This window comes from Emydura macquarii, unplaced genomic scaffold (assembly GCF_026122565.2).
Source record: "Emydura macquarii macquarii isolate MOO-44397 ecotype Brisbane River unplaced genomic scaffold, CSIRO-AGI_Emac_v2 contig_705, whole genome shotgun sequence".
NCBI classification, from domain to species: domain Eukaryota; kingdom Metazoa; phylum Chordata; order Testudines; family Chelidae; genus Emydura; species Emydura macquarii.
The window spans coordinates 8,236,528-8,255,901 of record NW_027130842.1 but is presented as its reverse complement, the minus strand read 5'-3'; the positions used below and the strand labels follow the sequence as shown (position 1 = coordinate 8,255,901).

The window sequence follows — 19,374 nt, the reverse complement described above, 5'->3', positions numbered from 1 at the left end:
ATACCAAAAGCATACTTCTCTATCTAGTTAGATTCTACAACTAGTGCCAAGAGCACAATGCAAATCCCAGAAATCTTGGAAATCCTGCCATTTTGGATCTTTTCTAAGAAGGCAGAGACAGAGGTCTTCAGCCCAGTACCATTGCGCTTCAGGTTCTACCTTAGTAGCATGCTATTTGCAGAATCCTCTCGCTCCCTGGCAGACAGTCCACAGATAGCCAGATTCCTTTGAGCTGTACAACTCGCCCGACCAGTGGTCAGGCCACTCTTTCTAGAGTGGGACCTACCACTAGTTTTGAGGACCATGGCAAGCCATCCCTTTGAGACTTTGACTTCAATGTCAGCTGTTTTTATCCATTAAGACTTGTTTCTTAGTAGCTGTCTCATTTGCCACGCAAGTGTCCAAGCTGGCAGCCTTATCTATACAGGAACCTTACGTCATGTTCCATGAGGTGGTATTCAGGATACCAGAATCCTTTCTTCCTAAGGTGAATTCCTCCTTCAATGCTTCCCAAAAGGTTATGCATGCTTCCTTTCTATTGTCCAAAATCACAACACTGAACTGAAAAGGCCTTTTACACCTTAGATGTCAGAAGAATATTGAAAATCTATCTCAAGCACGTTGAGTCCATGAGAAGATTGGGCTCCTTATTTGTGTCCTTCCATACAAAGTGCTATGGACTCAGAACTTCCAAATCCTTCATCACTTTGTGGATTAGACTATGTATTGTGGAAGCCTACAAATCATCAGAATAAAGGACACTACAAGAGATCCTTAGCAGTCTCATGAGTGGAACAAGCAGGTGTGTCCACTTCAGAAATTTGCAAAGTGGTCACTTGGTCTATATTTAATATCTTCATTAGTCACTATAAGGTAGAATTTCTATCTTCTGCAAAGACCTCCTTCGGCAGGAAGGTGCTGCGGGTGGTAGCCCAGAAATAATATTCATCTTTGAGAGCACTCATGAAAAAAGGGGTGCTTCTTAATATACTGAACTCTGTTTTCATAACATTCCCAACATCTGATCACTGCTTGCTACTTTCTAAGCATTCAGAATTGGGGAGACACTAGGCTGCAGAATGGAAGTTTCTTGCTAATAATTTCCTTTCTGCAAGTAATGTTTACCACAGTTCTACCCATCGTATATGGCTCATGAGCCAAGAATCAGATATTAAGTGTAATCATTACCAGAGGACTGTTTTTCCTCGGTCTAATGTACATAGTTGTTACATTATCTCTGGAATATTTTGTTAATGAAATTATGCAAATTTTACAGTTTGGGAATAACATCTGGTAGTAAGCAGGAGGGGGGGGGGGGCATGGGTAGAGCATGCAGAGCCAAAACATTGATCTGCCTCTGTGAAGCTGCAGGGAGAGAAGAGCAGCCCAGATGTCCAGTATCGTGGGAGATGCTGCTGGCAGAAAGGAAATTTTGTAAGAAATTTTCCATTCTTTGTGGCTTGTTCTGTTCCCCACAAAAATATCACAAAACAAAAGTAAATCAACTGAAAAGCACTGGGCATTAATTCCAATAAGCTTTCCATGTCTTAGCCAGCTGAGAGTGGAGAGGACATACCCTTCACCTTAGATTTCTTTTGGCCCAAATTCCCCTTACTTCTATACTGTGCCCTGATCAAACATGACAGGCAACCTGTGAACCTTTACAGACTGCAGCACCTTGTCACAATTGCCTTGGTATGTTAGAATGTTCAATAAGTGTAAGTGTATGTGATTTTGTATGCATATCTATTATGTATGTTTCTCTAGTATTGCATTGAATAGGACGCTTATTGCTGCCATGAGTTTAAAATAGTGATGGAGATTAAATTAGTGTAGGCATTATTTTAAGCTGGAGGACATGTACCATAAACTATATTAACATTATCTTTCATCACAAAGTGGAATTGTTTTTCTCTTTTCAAAAGCAACTGTGCATAAACAGATTTATGTATGCTTCTTAGCAAAATTTAAATTTGAAAAAGGCATGCTCATTATAAACTGTGATTATGCTGTTATACTAATCAAAAAGCCTTTGATAGCTAGCCCATGTCTTTGTTCACTTGCCACCAATTTAGACTCTACTTTGATACTTTTCCAATAGTGCATGTAACTTCCTCTTCCTTACTTCTCTTCTAGAACTAGAGAAATTGCTTTACTGTTTTTATCATCCTTTTCTCTTGCATCACAGCACGTTCATAGTGCTTTATTACCCTTTTATCAGATAAGAATAATACCAATAATTTGAGCAGATTTAGTCATTTTTCTATTTTGTTGAGATTAAAATATACATATTTTGTGCATAGATTGATATTAAAATGTGCTTATGGATGCTGCTAAATTCTATGACGTGCTGTCAAAATTTTAGGAAGACTCCCTCAACATTTCTGCCTCAGTCAGAGGTGATACATGGGAAATCTCTTCCACTCTGCTTCACCCAAATTTCATCAGTTCCATATTCTTCTTCTCACCCCACTTGGATTAATTTCTGTCCACCCATTTACTTCTCTGTAGGCTCCTAGATGCTTTTCTTACCTGCCCAGCTCTTCCTTGTAGTAGCCAAAATAGTTGTAGGTGGCTAGTCCTGTCATCTCTGGTTGTGGAGTGATCAGACTAGAGGCTTTCTGGTGATGGGCTTAGTAGGTGATTGGAATAAAATCCCATTTTAATTTTGATGTGGGAAAGTCTCCCTTACTGCTAGTATGTCTCCTAGCTGGTGTGGGAGGAGCAGGATGGCATCAATCTCCCTTAGCTTGCATGGGAAGGACTGCAGGGAACTACAAGAACTTTCTGTGGCTGATAAGTGGGAAGGGGATAGGTATTGGAGATTTGGGGAGAAGGACTTCAGAGGCCTGATCCTCCTTCCACTTATACCAGTGTCCCTGCCTTCATTGACTTCACTCTTGATTACTCTAGTGTGAGAGAGCAGAATCGGGTTCCGTCATACTAAGTATGCAGCCAGGCAAGCACTGACAGGGAGGAAGTTGGACTGTAGCAGCCCAGTTGCTTGTTTCTTTTAAACCCTAGCAATTGGTTTACTTCATTTTATCTTTTTAATGCTATTGTCACAGGAAAAGGGCTGGAAACTTAACTTTAATTTTTAAACAAAAAATTGAGATTCTTCTTTTGGTCCACTTTCAATAAGGCACTCTTGCCCCCCACCCCCATGAGCTCATCAAGTCTAGGAAAGGTACTCCGAGCATCTCAGCTAAATGCAAGGTGGAACAAACTTAGTTTGACCTGAAACTAAACATTTAAATTAGATTTGGAGATTTTTATATGTTTTAATAAAGTTGATGGAAATTTCAAAATGAAGTGTAGTTTTGAATCAAAACATTTTGAAAATGTCAATGAAATGTTTTGATTTTTTTCCAGTTATTTTTTTTCTGACCAAGACAATTTTGTGAAGTTTACACAAATTTGTGAAATGTTTTGGTCCACCCAAATCTGCAATTTTTTTAATTTTGAGAAAAAAAGTTTTGGCCTGAAAATTTCACCTAGCTTTTTTAACTCATATTGCAGTTAAGCTTGATGTTCAGGTAAAATATCAAATAAATTGCTGTTCTGACTCAGCAAAAACTACTGCTGTGTAGGTTTAGCAGAATAGTTTAAAGGACAGAGAGAAAGTTTTAATTCAGAATTCCTTGGCTTTTTAAAATTTCGCTAAAATCATTTTTCATTATGGTAATATACTTTTAATGTATTTAACTATCTTCTGTTTAGAGAACAAACATTGGTAGTCAGCCTCCTTTCTGCTTACAGTTTGTCACAACAGTACTGTTCTATATCGATAATATCATGCAATTCAATATCTTTTAAAGGAAAAACAACAACAAATTGAGTTAGCAGGGGAGCAAATACAAACCTGGAGTAACCAACCACACTCTTGGACTTATGCAATACAGTAGCATTAGAGCTTTTCTATGTTTAATTATTCCTTTTAAATATAAATGACTGATGCATAATTTAAACTCTTTTTTTCATATAGGCTGGACAACTTCGACAACATTATATGAGTAAATCCAACGCAGAAGTTTCAGAAGCCCATCAGGCCTTGCAGCCAGTGCTACAGACCATTCGTGAGCTTCAGAGAAAGGCAGGTGCCTCTCTTTGGTTTATGACTTTTGATATATCTAATTACTTTTAACGTGTGTCCTAGATTCCAATTCCAAGTATTATTTAATATATGTAATGTGGTAGTACCTGAAGGCCCCGATCAGAATGGAGCCCTGCTGTGCGGGGCACAGTGCAAACACATAACAAAAAGATGGTCTTTGCCCCCCAAAAACTAACATTTTTTGTATTTGATGATCTGTAACAAATGGACGCAACAAGCAGATAGGAGGAACATAAGGTAACAATGAGACAATTATAATAAAACAACTGCTTTATGCCTTTTCCACTGCATCATATTACACGTGTACACACTTGCCTCTTGAAATTTAGGCTAAGAATCAAACTATAATAACTGACCTGGAAGATATCGTGTTTCTGTATTTAAAAAGCTCTGTATCAGGTGGGGCCTTCATTCCTTCCTAAGGAACTGTTCTTCCAGGCAACTATATCGCAACAGCATTAATTCACTCTGACAGCCTAGCTGCTGAGGGATGGTGTAAAAGAAAAATGTACTGATGAAGGTTTGAGCTGAAATGCTGATTGGGCTACATTATGTTACAATAAATAGACATAGAAGATAAAATAACACATGAGCAAATATACTTTTCCCTTCCATCTATCTCCACCCTCTTTTACGTTTTCAAACTTACTTCAGTCTTTGCCATTTTTCATTGAAAAAGACAACCTTATTTCTCTCATTTAAAAGTCTTTTATTCCTCCCCCCCCTTTCTTTTCCTACTAGTAGTCTATGCTAAACGAGGAAAAGGGAGTTATTCAGAATGGAAGGAAACTTCCAAATTACTTCACTTCCTCACATACTACAATATTTTTATTTTTCTTCTCTTGCATAGATAGTCTACCTGTGCCTAACATGTAAGCAGTTACATTTCAATTTTGTCAGTATCATTAACATGGAGGTACCCCCTAGTCATGCTGCACCTAGTTGTGGGCAGAAGTTGGCCTTTTCAACTATATCTTCATCTCTTGACTACTTCCAGTACAATTTACCAGTCCGGGCAGAATATAGTCTAGAGAGCAAAAGAGGCTCCTACTTCAGTGTGCAAAGCATTTACTTGTGAGTGTTCATGAATAAATCTCTCTTGCATACAGATACATTCTGGGTCGCCTTGGTGGTTGGATGTGATCCAGACAGCAATACAATATGCCATTGATGAGGAGCTTATTCAGCGTGTTCAAAATGAGATAACCAGTAACTACAAACAGCAAACTAATAAACTCTCCATGGCAGACAAGTAAGAGAATAACTACAACATAGCATAATTAATACACTTTACTCAGCTCAAGGCTTTTAATCAATTTGTGCTAGCGGATGCAATTAAATGCCAAGCACTTGTGCTTCAGAACATCTGGGCTGCAATTAAGTTTTAAAAACACACTTCAAAAAGGAGAAACTAAATATAAAACTTCAAAAGAGAGGCCTTTGGTTTTCCTCCAGACAGGTACTCATTAAAATGTTCTCCTTTGTATAATCTATTGTTTTTTTAAATTTTCTGTGTTCGTGCAACTGCTGAGCAAAATAATTCAATGTTAATTGCATTGGGATTGAATGTTCTCTAAAACAAACCGATTTACAATTTATTTTGTTCCCCTACGGATTCACTTGCATCTATTTTGGACCCCTGCTGGGGTCTACCCATTTCCCGCTCTGCAGCTTCCCTTTCTTGAGTTACCATTTTCTGGCCAAGGAGCTCTGGATGGGTTTCCCACTGTAGACCATCAGTGCTGCTGCTTCTATTGGAATTGTCACCATTCACTTCCTCCCTGCCTACATCACCCTTTTCACAAATACCATCAGTCCGAAGCTCAAGAGTGCTGCCTGTGCAATACTCCCAGCTCATGGAGCAATAAATTCCAGATTCATATGTTTGTCCTGTAAAATGGGCTATACATGAGTGACTGGCATTTATTGTACTTGTTAGTAGTCTGGCTTTAGATACAGGAACATGAAGTGTAAGCAGTTGGCAAAACTGAGTATTTGCCTTTAAAAAAATACTGAAATGTGAATCCTTTATAGGAAATTTTCTATTTATTTACTCTACTTTGCTATAAACAAACAATTCTTCATGCACAAGGGAAAAACAGTACATGTACCCTCAAGGTTTAGTCATAAGTCTTGATCGTGCAAGATGCTGAGTACTGATACAGCAAAGTACTTAATCACATGCTTAACTTTTAATTCCACTGAAGTATTGCGTAAAAAAAAAAAAAAAAAAAGGGGGGGGGGGGGAGGGTGCGGGGGGGTGTAATTTTACTCATTACAGCTTTTCTTCTGCAAAATTCAGAGTTGTTGAAAAGGAAGACATAAGGAAATTCCACCCATCTCTATTGAGATCTACCATTTGAGATGGAGGGTTTCTCTTTATGCCACTGTTCAATATAGCTGGGAGAAAAGAATTTGTTAGAGATATGTGTGTGGTTGCCATTAGAGCTTGCCAAAAAGGAGAACTCCCTTTTTACAAAAATGTGTGTATTTGAGGAAAAAGTTTCATTCTGAAGCAGGACAATACATAAAAAATGTGAACATTTTTACAGAAAGGAGATTCCCAAAAAGAATTTTTCTTGAACTGAAAGATTTTTTTCAGCTTCCTGGCTTCCCAGGAGAGAGGCTCTGGACAGTTTCACACATGAAGTTGACAAGAGCCTTCCAGCCCAACTCTCCTGCAGGCTGAAAGGCCCTGCACTGTGCTTCACCATCCCACAGAGCTGCAGGGGGAGCCAGGCAGAGTGCTCCAGTACACTTTTCCATTTCAACCAAAGTTTTTGTTGAATCTATGATAGATTCATTGAAATATTTCATTCTACCAGACTAAACTAAATTTCATCGGAAAATTTCTGGCCAGTTGTACTTGCCATTATGTGTATACTAAAAGAGGAAATAGTTCTTCACTTAAAATGGACTAGTCAGGAAAACTTTTAACTGTCTTCCTTGTTCTGCCATGGACAAACTATGACCTTGGGCAAGTCACTTTTCTCTTTCTGTGACTCAATTTCCTCATGTGTAAAATGGGGAAAAATGATACTTTATACTCCTTTGTAAAGTACTTTAAGATCATCAATAAAAATATTCCAGAAGAACTAAAATATTTTTATTAGTATTAAAAATGCAATGCTGGAAGCAGCACGTGGAGCAGTGGAGTTGGCTAACCTGAGATACAAAGTGGAATTTCTCTCTCAAATTTGGAACACTTGGCAACTCAGGTTATATTATTATCTCAAACTTAAATGCTACCCATGTGTTTCCAAAATACTCTGGTGGTGGTTTGCTCTCCCATTTTGTTGGAGAATTCTAAATTAGCCCTAAGAATGTATTACTTAACTTGATCATTTAAACAGCTCCCATTTTCTATCATTGCTCAGCTTTACACAGATGAGATTATTCTTTCCTAACTTGACTCACTGTACATGTGGAATGTTTTTAATCAGATTTTCCCTAAGAGGGGGAAGCAATCTATTCAGAAAAAAATATATATAAATGCTTGTAGGAAGGTGCCGTGGCCTTCCCCGGAGTCTGGACCTGAGGAAGGGCTGCAGCCACCGGAATGGACCAAAACAGACCCAACAGACAAGTCTGCGCAGCAACAGAGAGGCTGGGCTGTGATAGGGCCGGCAGGCCAGTCTGCCCAGCAACCAAAAGGCGAGGCCGTGATAGGATCACCCGGCCAGCCCAATCAGGGACAGCGGGGCGAAGCTCCTACAGGAAGGGGCAGTATAAAAGGCAGGCCCCAGAGCTCAGTCTGGAGGAGACTGCCACTGGAGACAGACATGCTGCCCTGCTGACTGAGGACCAGGCCGGAGTGGAGACGGGCTGACCCCAGGGAAGCTCGCCTTCCAGACCAGAGACCCCGACCATTCCCCGATCCTGCCTCATGGCCTGGAGACTGGGTAGGACCTACGGTTAGCTGGACCAGGCCACCAGGCCGCGGTGACTGGACCGAGCAATCAGATCCCCCAGACTGGACTGAGATCCCTGAGCAACCCGGATGGGAGGTAGCCCCCAAGGTCGGACGGGACTTGGAGGAGCTGCCTGACGCCAAGCCCCCAGAGACGGGACAGGACCTGGAGGAGCTGCCTGACACCGAGCCATCCCAAGAGCCCTGTGACCTGGAGGAGCTGCCCCTCGCCAAGGAGCTCCCCGCCCTGCCACCTGTGGACGAGGAGGGACTGACGGGTCTACCCTGGACCACATATCACAGCAACCCGAGGACCCTGACGAGACAGATACCTGGGGATACGGGGAGGAAGTGGCCCAGGGACAGCCATAGACAGTGGCTGGGTCTGGGTCAAGGACCCCGTTGGCATGTTGCGGCGGGAAGCCCGCCTTTGCCCACTGCTAGGGCCCTGAGCTGGGATGCAGTGGAGACAGGTGGGCCTGCATCCCCTTTCCTCCCTTCCCTAGCCACCCCGGGAGAGCCTCCTCCTCCCTACCACTCCAGAGAGTGGCTGGCTCGCCCTGCCTAAGGGTCAGAGCGATAGACTGCTTGACCGTCCGCCCGGCCTGAGGGCTGGACTATGACTCATATGGAGATGCTATTCCCCATTTAGGAAGACGCTGTGGCCTTCCCTGGAGTCTGGACCCGAGGAAGGGCCACAGCGACCAGGCCGCGTCAGACAGCCATCCAGCATGTGGAGAATGTGGGCAGACTCCCCTGACGCATAGAGGACCTGCTCGCATGAACTCTTCAGTGACCGCCGGACACCGACTGGGCCAGCGATGGAGGCGGAGAAGTTGATCAAGTGGTGGGCAGAAGCCCAGCAGCAACAACAGGCAGCCCAGCTGCAACAGTAGCAGCAACTCTTGCAAACTCTGGGTACCTAGCAGCAGCAATGAATACGGGATCTCGGAGCCCAGCAGCTGGAGTTACAGCAGCAAATTGTGCAGCAGCTGGGTAGCAGCACGGGGACAGGAAACCCGGGCCCCGAGGAGGCCCTGGGCCGGGCGCAGCCTGCGACCGGGCCCCAGCCGGGCCTGACGAAACTGGGACCCGCCGACGATCCCAAAGTGTTCCTTGTAACCTTCGAATGAGCTGGCCGCCTCTGGCGGGTGGGACCCTACCCAGTGGGCAACCTTGCTAGCCCCATATTTAACGGGGGCCTCCCAGATGGCCTATCAGGCCCTGGGTGACGATGTGGCCCGGGACTACCCGATGGTCAAAGCTGCAATCATGGACGCCCTCAACATCAGTCCTGAGACGTTCCGCCGGTGATTCCAGGAGAAGACTTATGCCCTGGGGCTCGTCCCCAGGCCGTAGCTTAGGAGCTCCGGGACACCGGCTGGTGTTGTTTGCAGCCTGAGCAACACACTGCAGTAGCGGAACAGGTGATCCTTGAACAGTTCCTCCAGATCCTGCTGGCTCGAGGGTGGACCTGGGTACTATGGCCAATACCTTAGAAGAGGCAGTCTGCCTGATGGAGAACTTTCTAGCTGTGGAGAGACCCATTGGGCCCGCATACTTCACCGCTGGACGAACCAGGCTGGTGGGGTCAGCACCGGGGCCGCCAGAACCCAGGGTCCAATCCCACCGGAGCCCCGAGGTTGGTCGTGGCCGGGCCCCGGTGAGCGAGACCCACGGCCCCGAAATACCATCGGGCGGGGCGGACCCCGCGAAGGACCCGGGAGCCCAGGCCCCTGTTTCACCTGTGGTCAGCGGGGCCACCTACGATGTCAGTGCCCAACTTTGTCATGCACCTATGGCACGGTATACGCCGGCGAGGGGCGGGCCCGGAGCCGGTCCAGCACCACGATGACGGTCACGGTAGGCTTAGTCGGATGGCAGCTCGAGGCCTTAGTGGACTCCGGGTGTGGGCAGACCCTTATCCTGCGGGGCCTGGTCCCCGAGAACGGGAGGACCCTAGGCCAAGTTGGCCTCCGTTGCATCCACGGGGACCTCAGGTTCTATCCAACCTTACCAGTCCCCCTGGCCATTGGATCAGAGACCTGGGTCCTGATGGTAGGATTGGCCCCCCCGGCTGTTCTACCCGGTGATCCTCGGCTGGGACTGGCCCGACTTGGCCGGAGTTCTCCAGCAAACAGACGACGGGCCAGGCCACGGAGCTGAAGACCCGGGGGGAGGAACCCCAGTGGCCCCAGACCCGCAAGGGTGCATGGGCCAGCCGGATCCCGCCACTGAGCCGGCCGACGAAACTGAGGAGCCAGAGAGCAAGACACCACCAGCCGACGGACACGCTGCCCTCTGATGGGCCTCTGTACAATTTCTGCCATGATCAGCGGGAGGACCCCACCCTCGGGTGGGCCTACGAACAGCTGTCTGCCACGGATGGGGTCATAATCGACCTCCAACGAGCAACCCAGTGGCCGCGGTTCGAGCTATGGCGGGACCGGCTCTACCGACTAGGCCGGGACCCCTAGACGCAGGAACCCCGCGCCCATCTCATGGTACCCCGGCCCCACCGTAGGGCCGTCATGAAGCTAGCCCATGATATTTCGGCCGCAGGGCACCTAGGCACCGATAAGACTCTTGACCGAGTCCTCACCCAGTTTTACTGGCCGGGAGTACACCGAGAGGTTCAGGACTATTGCACCTCCTGCCCTGAGTGTCAGTGAGTGGCCCTGGCCAGAGTTCCACGGGCCCCCCTCATACCATGCCCCATGGTGGAGAGTCTATTTGACCAAGTGGCCATAGACTTGGTTGGTCCCTTGGAGAGGAGCGTGGTCGGTTTTCGATACCTCCTCGTTATGGTGGAGTATGCCACCTGCTTCCCAGAAGCCATCCCCGTAAGGAACGCCACCGCCCGCACCGTGGCTGGCGAGCTGGTCAAGGTGTTCTCCCGGGTGGGCTGCTCTGGGAGTTGTTAACAGATCAAGGGACGAACTTTACCTCCCAGCTCCTGAAAGAAGTCTGTGCCATCCTTGGGGTGAAACAACTCCGGACCTCTGTCTACCACCCCCAATGGCCTCATGGAGAGCTTTAATCGCACCATCAAGCATATGCTGTGAAAATTCCCCCCCTCTCCTTCCCCCCCCCCCCAAGGACCTGCGGCGGTGGGACCAGCTGATCCACCTTTGCTCCTAGCTATCCAGGAAGTCCCCCAGGCCTCCACACAATTCTCCCCTTTTGAATTGCTGTACGGCCGGCAACCCCGAGGGATCTTGGACTTAATGAAGGAGCAATAGGAGCAGACCATCTCCCTGAACAAGGGAATGCTCCAGTATGTCCTTGAGTTGCAGAGCGCCTGTGCTGGGCGGGAACACTGGCCCAAGGAAATCTCCAGGCCGCCCAGAAGAGCCAGGCCACGACATACGGCAAGGGAGCCTGGACCCATACCTTCGAACCCGGGGACTGGGTCTTCGTAGTATTACCCTAGACGGAGTTGAAGTTGCTGGCCAAGTGGCAGGGGCCCTATGAGGTCCTCCGGCCCCTGGGGCCCATGAATGATGAGATCCGCCAGCCTGACCGAAGGAGGAAGAAGCAAATCTATCACGTGAACCCACTGAAATCCTGGAGGGAGCAAGAGGGGTTACTGATTGACCCACGCCCTCCGGACCTCGAATTGGGCCCGTTGGTCCCTGAACAAGGAGTGGGGACCCTCCAGCTCAGGGATGCCTTGACTGATACCCAGAGGCGGCAGGCCTGGCATCTGGTTGAGACCTTTGCCACCACCTTTACTACGACCCCCAGAAAGACCACCCAGGTCTACCATATTATTGACACTCGGCCGGGGGAAGTCGTACGGATGGGCGCTCGCTCGCCGCCCCGCCACCTCCAGGCGGCCGTGGAAGAGGAGGTCCGGACCATGCTACCTTTGGGGGTAATCGAGCCCTCCACGAGCGAGTGGCGGAGTCCCATCATGCTTGTCGGTTTTGCATCAACTTTTGACGAGTTAATAGCATCTCGAAATTCGATGCTTACCCCATGCCCCACATTGATGAACTGTTGGACTGGCTTGGGGAGGCGCGCTACTTCTCCTCCTTAGACCTCACAAAGGGGTATTGGCAGATCCCCCGGAAGCCTGCTCCTGGGAGAAGACAGCCTTCGCCACCCCCAGCAAACTTTACCAATTCATGCAGATACCTTTTGGACTGCATGGGGCTCCTGCGACTTTCCAGTGCCTCATGGACCTCCTCTTGGCACCCCACTTAGAGTACGCCACTGCCTATCTCGATGATGTTGTCATCTACAGCCAAGACTGGACCGACCACCTCAACCAGGTGGCTGCCGTGCTGCGAACCCTCCGGGACGCCGGCCTAACGGCCAACCCTCAGAAGTGCCGCATCGGGTGGAGGGAGACCACCTACCTAGGGTATACAATTGGTCAGGGGACCCTCCAACCCCTTGTAGGAAAAGTACAGGCTCTGCAAGAATACCCCAGACCAGCCACCAAGAAACAAGTGCGGCAGTTCCTGGGTCTGGCAGGCTACTACAGGCGATTCATTCCGAACTTTGCCACTCTCGCCACCCCGCTGACGGATACCTTGCGCAAGGACCAGCCGCTCCACATCCAGTGGACCCTGAAGTGGGACTGAGCTTTTCGGGCCCTGCAGGAGGCCCTATACCAGGAGCCAGTCCTTTATAGCCCGGACTGCACCGGCCCATTCGTGGTCCAGACTGATGCCTCGGCCGTCAGCCTAGGGGCCGTACTGACCCAAGTATTTGATGAAGAGGAACACCCCATACTCTATCTAAGTCGTAGGTTGTTCCCCCATGAAGAGCGGTACGCCACCATCGAGAAAGGAGCCCTAGCCGTAAAGTGAGCATTTCAGGCGCTGCGCTATTACCTCCTGGGAAGCCCCTTTACCGTGGTTACGGACCCCCCTCCGCTGACTCCAACACATGAAGGACACGAACACCCGGGTGATGAGGTGGTACCTCACCCTGCAACCTTTTGCGTTTACCATCCGGCACCGTGTGGGGTGGGACCATGCCAATGCCGACGCTCTGTCCCGGATAGAGGGAGCGAGACCAGCTGTCCCCGGAGACCGGGGAGCTGGACTTGAGGGCGGGGTGTTTAGGAAGTCTCTGTGGCCTTCCCCGGAGTCTGGACCTGAGGAAGGGCCGCAGCGACCGGGGTGGACCAAAACAGGCCCAGTAGACAAGTCTGCCCGGCAACAGAGAGGCCAGGCTGTGATAGGGCTGACAGGCCAGTTTGCCCGGCAACCAAAAGGCCGGGCCGTGATAGGACCATGCGGCCAGCACAATCAGTGACAGCAGGGCGGAGCTCCTGCAGGAAGGGGCAGTATAAAAGGCAGGCCCCAGAGCTCAGTCTGGAGGAGACTGCCGCCGGAGGCAGACATGCTGCTCCGCCGATTGAGGACTAGGCCGGAGTGGAGCCAAGCCGACCCCAGGGATGCTTGGCTCCCAGTGCAGAGACCCCGACCATTCCCCGATCCTGTCTCATGGCCTGGGGACTGGGTAGGACCTACGGTTAGCTGGACCAGGCCACCAGACCATGGTGACTGGACTGAATAACCAGATCCCCTGGACTGGACCAAGACCCCTGAGCAACCCGGATGGGAGGTACCCCCCGAGGCTGGACGGGACTTGGAGGAGCTGCCTGATGCCGAGCCCCTAGAGACGGGACAGGACCTGGAGGAGCTGCCTGACGCCGAGCCATCCCAAGAGCCCTGTGACCTGGGGGAGCTGCCCCTCGCCGAGGAGCTCCCCACCCTGCCACCTGTGGACGAGGAGGGACTGACAGGCCTAGCCTGGACCGCATATCACAGCAACCCCGAGGACCCTGACAAGACAGATACCTGGGGATACGGGGAGGAAGTGGCCCAGGGACAGCCATAGACAGTGGCTGAGTCTTGGGCAAGGACCCCGATGGCATGTTGCGGCAGGAAGCCCGCCTTTGCCCACTGCTAGGGCCCTGAGCTGGGACGCAGTGGAGACGGGTGGGCTTGCGTCCCCCTCCCCTCTTCCCTAGCCACCCCGGGGGAGCCTCCTCCTCCCTACCACTCCAGAGAGCGGACCCACTGCTTGCTCGCCCACCCTGACTGAGGGCCAGACTACGACTCATACGGAGATGCTATTCCCCTGTTAGGAAGATGCTATTCCCCTGTTAGGAAGGCGCTGTGGCCTTCCCCGGAGTTTGGACCTGAGGAAGGGCCGCAGCAACTGTGCCGGATCAGACAGCCATCCAACAATGCTTTTAAAGATACCAAGTTAAGCAATATTCTGGCATCCGAAGTAATCTACTTACAGAACAGTTACAGCATGGGCAGCAACAGTGCCCATATTGCTCTAGCCAGCATGCTGTGCACCTGATGAGGAGGGATACCTAGATTTGACAAAGTGGTTCATATCCATGCCTGTTCAGTATTTTACCTCTGAGTACTAGAATAACAAATGCGTGGTGTGTCTTGTTTTTGTGTGTGTGTGTGTGTGTGTCCACTGTGAACTGGACTGAGACCACCAAAACTCATTACTCCCTGGACACAAAACAGAAACCAGATGATAAATCTTTTCAAGCATTACTGACCTTGTCCAGATTTGAACCGGTGACCAAGATGTTATGTTCTGTTTCTCCAGTTCCAAAACCTGAGCCATTTTATCACATTGACTATTCATGATTGTGAGCATTACACTGCTGGATTGGGCCTTAAGTTTTATTGCCTATTGCCATTTATTTATTTCTCTTCTTTGTGAATATGATGAATTGGGGTTTTGATTTGGTGACTCAGTATGCTGTTATGTGTTTTGATTGTTGGTCAGGTTCCGTGACTGTAGAGGCCTTCAGTACCTGCTCACAACCCAAATGGAGGAGGTGAAGAAGTTCCAGAAACTTGTAAGAGAGGCTGTGAAAAATCTAGAAGGCCCTCCTTCTAAGAAAGTTATTGAGGCTGCCACTATCTGCCATCTGCGACCCGTTAGACTTCCTTTGAACAAGTATGTTAAAAACCATTGTTTTAGTAGGAGGCGTATTGAGAAGTTCATCTTCTTTTGGAAAAAGAGAAAGAAAAAGGAAATTGAAATATTAACGCTCCCATCTTACATGAGAGCCATGCAAACAGATCCTTATGCCTGCATGGATCCAGTTTGCAGGATCAGGCCCTAAGTTTATTTAAAAACAAATTAAAATGGAGGTCTCCTATTTTTTTCACTGAGTATCTGAAAATTTAATGATCGTATATATTTTTAAATAATACTTCCATTCATCAGAACAGAGATGATTCTGGGCATCTCTTGGGAATTACCTTGGTTGACAGTTAAATTTTTAGTTTTTAATGCTTCTCTTTGCAATCTCTTGTATTCCAGCTGTGTCTTCTGCAAGGCTGATGAGCTGTTCACAGAATATGAGTCAAAGCTATTCTCTCATACGTGAGTACTTAGTTTTCACTCTTATTTTTGTGAAAATCTTGTTTTGGAAGTTAAAGTTTACAAAAATAAAACATCTTAAATTGTCTAAAACCTCTGCTTTAGGAGCATACTATTTCAGCTTATTCTTGCAAAGGGAGTCTATCAATGTTTATAGGCAGTGTCACTTTTACATGCATATTTCACTTTTTAAAAATCACTCGTGTAAAATGAACAAATAAGATTCCTTATTAGAGTTTATGATTTAAAAGATCACAGAGCTACATTTTCAAAATGTTTCCAGCTTGTTAATGTGCAGATTTGGTAACTGTATGTTCAGCTACACAGTCTGTATGGGCAAATGCTCTTTTGTATGCATGCAAATCAGAAGTCCTCAGAACATGGCTGTTTGCTGCTTTTAATATCCTTTGATTAGTGAGAGTACAGTCCGATTAATTAGATAATAAACATGATTATTGCGCTTGCCCAGAGCCACACAGTGTGTCAGTGGCAGAGCTGGAATTAGAACTCTGTAGATCCTGGCTGTCATCCCCAAGGTAAACACACTAGGTCCTGTTGTCTCCAATGGCCAAATATAACCTTACATTTAAAAATGTTGTATATCTCAAGCCGCCAGTGAGAGAGAGGGACTAGAGAGAGTTTAGGGTTCATGGAAGGGATTTTTCAAAAGGACCTAAGTAAGTTAGACACGCATGTGCCATTGAAAGTCAATGGGATTTGTGCTCCTAACTTAAGTTTTTTTTTTAAAACCCCTAGTGACAAGGTGGAACAGCATTGAAAGGCTTAAGGACCTCCTGCTTGTCACATGATTCAGCAGGACTCTAAAGAAAAGGCCATGGTGTTTCTTTTTTGTTTTGCTGTACAAGAGAGAGGCCTCTTGTCACTTGCTAAGGTCAGGGGAATAGCTTTGTTTTGTGAGTTTGTGTTTGAGTTAATAAACTATGCCCTGAGTGAAGGGCCTGAAAGAGACTTGGGCATGACACTGAGTTTTTCCTGGGTTGGTGAGGGCGCTCACTAGCGTACATTCATCCATTGTCAGTTTGCAGGGAAGGGATTTGGGGAGCTGTTCTGTTATTAAAGATTCTGTTTTGGGAGAACAGACTTTAGCCAAGGTTTCTCCTCTGCATCTCTTTGTTGCCAGTGCAGGGAGAAGTTAAATATACAGAAGTGCTATATAAAAAAAAATTTTTTTTTCACTTGACACCTCCAGTATCCTTAATAACCACTCAAAAAGTATGATGTTTAAGGCTTTGCAAGAGCTAGTACTGAGTGCATAAGATGACAAGATGGCCTGCACAGTATTCATACTACCAGTATCTAACACACTGCTTTCTACCATAGTATAAAAGTATACACACACAAACCAAAGCTGTTTTTCCCCTGTTTAAATTATGAATATGTTATAAACCAGGGGTGTATGATTTGAAGTTAACCTGAATGTGAATAGTACTACAGACTGCTTTAATTTCTTTGGTTTGGATGATGATTTTTATTTTGCCTTGTTAATATGTCCTGATTGACAATGTGACCATGTTTTTTGGTTCATTTAAAAAAAAATAGCAAACAGCATGTAGTTAAATATAGCAATGTAAATAACCTTCAGAAACTAGTGACAAGTGTTATGCTTTGTTGTATTTTAAGTGTGAAAGGCCAGATGGCTATCTTTGAAGAGATGATAGAAGATGAAGAAGGGTTGGTCGATGACCGTTTGCCCACCACAAGTCGAGGACTATGGGCAGCAAGTGAGACAGAGCGCTCCCTAAAAGCTGTACTGTCTTTTGCCAAAGCTCACCGAATGGATGTTAGACTAATTGAAGAAGGGAATACATTTCTGGAACTCTTTGAAGCGTGGAAGAAGGAGTACAAGGTACAACAAATGAGATTTTGAAGAAATATTACAGTAATATGTATATGTAACATGAACATAAGCCAAAATTTTCAACTTGGATGCCTAAAGTTAGGGCTTATCTACATGTAGATTTTGCACATATTTAACATTTATACTATTATACCAGGTGTGTATATCATTTAGTAAGCTATACAGATAAACACATACATATACTGGTATAATTCCATCCACTGGAGACTAAACCAGTCAATCTCGTTTTTCTGATTTAGTTCTGTATTTAGCAGGGCTCACGAAATCAGTCAGGTCCATTGCCTCAATTTACCTTCTGTTTCACATCAATCAAACCACCACACCTGGTGTTTTCACAATACTGTTCCCCTTCTGGGTGTAGTTTATTATCATACAATAACAAAACCTTACAGCCCTCTCCCCTGGGCTTAGTTATTTGGTTTATAACAGGCTTCAGCATCCATTTAACCTCTCTCTTGACTCAAAAATCCTTTCCCACAACTTCACTTCCTATGATTCTGGGAGCTCCTTCATGCCCATGGATAGAAGGTCCAGCATACTGTAACACATATCAGGCCTGACACACTCATTACCCCCAACACACCATTGTCATAATATGTATCCAGAAGGTATCATATCTGCACTGGTGACATGCTGGTCCTGAAAATCATTGCAGTGTGTACGGGTTGTGTTCAGAGACTTCGGTGTGTGTGTTCTGGAAATATGTTCCTAAAATGTGTTTGGGATGCAGTGTGTATTTTGACCTGCCCTAGACAAAGGAATGTGGATATCCCTGTCTGACTGACTTGATTACAGATTGAGGACAATGAAAGTACATGTACATATAAGGTAAACACAGCAGTCAAGCTAACAAGCAGTGAAGGAAGGAGTTTAGTGAGCCCACCAAGGGGTCAGAGTCTGCATTCCAGGAAGCCTTCCTGGGTTCTTGAGGCAGAGACAATGGAATTTGAGTAATATGAGGGGAGCAAAAAAACATTTTAATGTCCATCACTTAAGCAACATTGGGTGCAGCACTTCCTGAGCCTGCGGAAGTTCAGTAACCTAGGTAGGCGGGCTAGAGATGCTGGTAAGTGGATGTAAGTAAGAGAACTGCTTGTAAGATTGTAACTTGCTAAAATTAAGTTTGTCATTAGAAAGTGTGTTTTTGTTTTTAACCCTATCTGTCTCTGGCTTAGTATCACTTAAATCTCTGTTCTTCATTAATAAACTTACTCTTGTTTTATTACAAAACCATTTAAGTGCTGTGTATTAAAATGTAAGTCTTCAGCTAACTTAACAGGCTAGTATGTACACTGCTTTGAGTGTCACAGGGAGAGGGACTGGACAATGCAGGACATCTCTGGGGAACTTCATTAATTGTTACATGCAAGGCAAGGTTTAGACTGGCAAAGCTTGAGGAGTTTGCTGGCAAGGCAGAGAGGCTGGAGTGTCAGGGAGCTGACATACAGCTTTATAGCAGCAAAGCTCTCACTTGTTGAGGCAGAGCAACACAGTGGCTTAACGTTCTGGGTGTCGTGAGCAGAACATTATACCTTCCTCGTAGTCCTCCCACAAGGCTCACTCCTTTGCAGCCCCTTAGCTGGAGCTTTTCTCTTAGAAGAATCCTGCTTCCCATTGGTCTCTCCCCCAGGCCTTCTGCCTTATAGTTCTGGAGAGTTTTCACCAACCTCTTCGCAGCGGACTCCCCAAACTCTCACTGACCGAACCCAGGTTGCCCTTATATTCCCCAGCAGGACTAGTTCCTAGTCACATGTTCCCATCATGTGATCCATGGACTCAGAGGTAAACTAGTCACAGGTGAGACTGAATTTACAACTACTTCAGAGAGCCATCTTACTATGACACTGCAAAAACTGTGTACACAAACTCTCAGGCATCTAAAATAACATTTAGGCACCTGATTTTCAGAGATACTGAGCACCCCGTAAATCCCACATATTCTCTGAAAATCAGGCTGCTTGTATTTAGATGTGTAAATATTGATTTGAAAATTTTAGTCATAGTTCTTTGTCATGCTTCACTATTATATGTGCAGAACTTAGTGCAGTTGGCACAGAGAGGACTAGATTCCTGACATAAGCCATTCAT

At 46.6% G+C, this 19,374-nt stretch overlaps 1 protein-coding gene across 4 annotated transcripts in view; it reads left to right on the top strand.

Moving 5' to 3' along the window:
• The window catches only part of SHPRH (SNF2 histone linker PHD RING helicase), a 105,701-nt gene that overhangs the window by 54,826 nt on the left and 31,501 nt on the right, over window positions 1-19,374 (top strand). For all 4 annotated transcript variants that reach the window (XR_010918658.1, XM_067542365.1, XM_067542364.1 and 1 more), the window contains 5 exons: window positions 3,986-4,093; window positions 5,224-5,366; window positions 14,805-14,978; window positions 15,348-15,410; window positions 17,049-17,274. Coding sequence is in view for 3 of the 4 variants with exons in the window: in XM_067542365.1 (XP_067398466.1) it covers window positions 3,986-4,093; window positions 5,224-5,366; window positions 14,805-14,978; window positions 15,348-15,410; window positions 17,049-17,274 (714 nt within the window). In the remaining variant the exon portion in view is untranslated. The remainder of the gene's footprint in view (window positions 1-3,985; window positions 4,094-5,223; window positions 5,367-14,804; window positions 14,979-15,347; window positions 15,411-17,048; window positions 17,275-19,374) is intronic.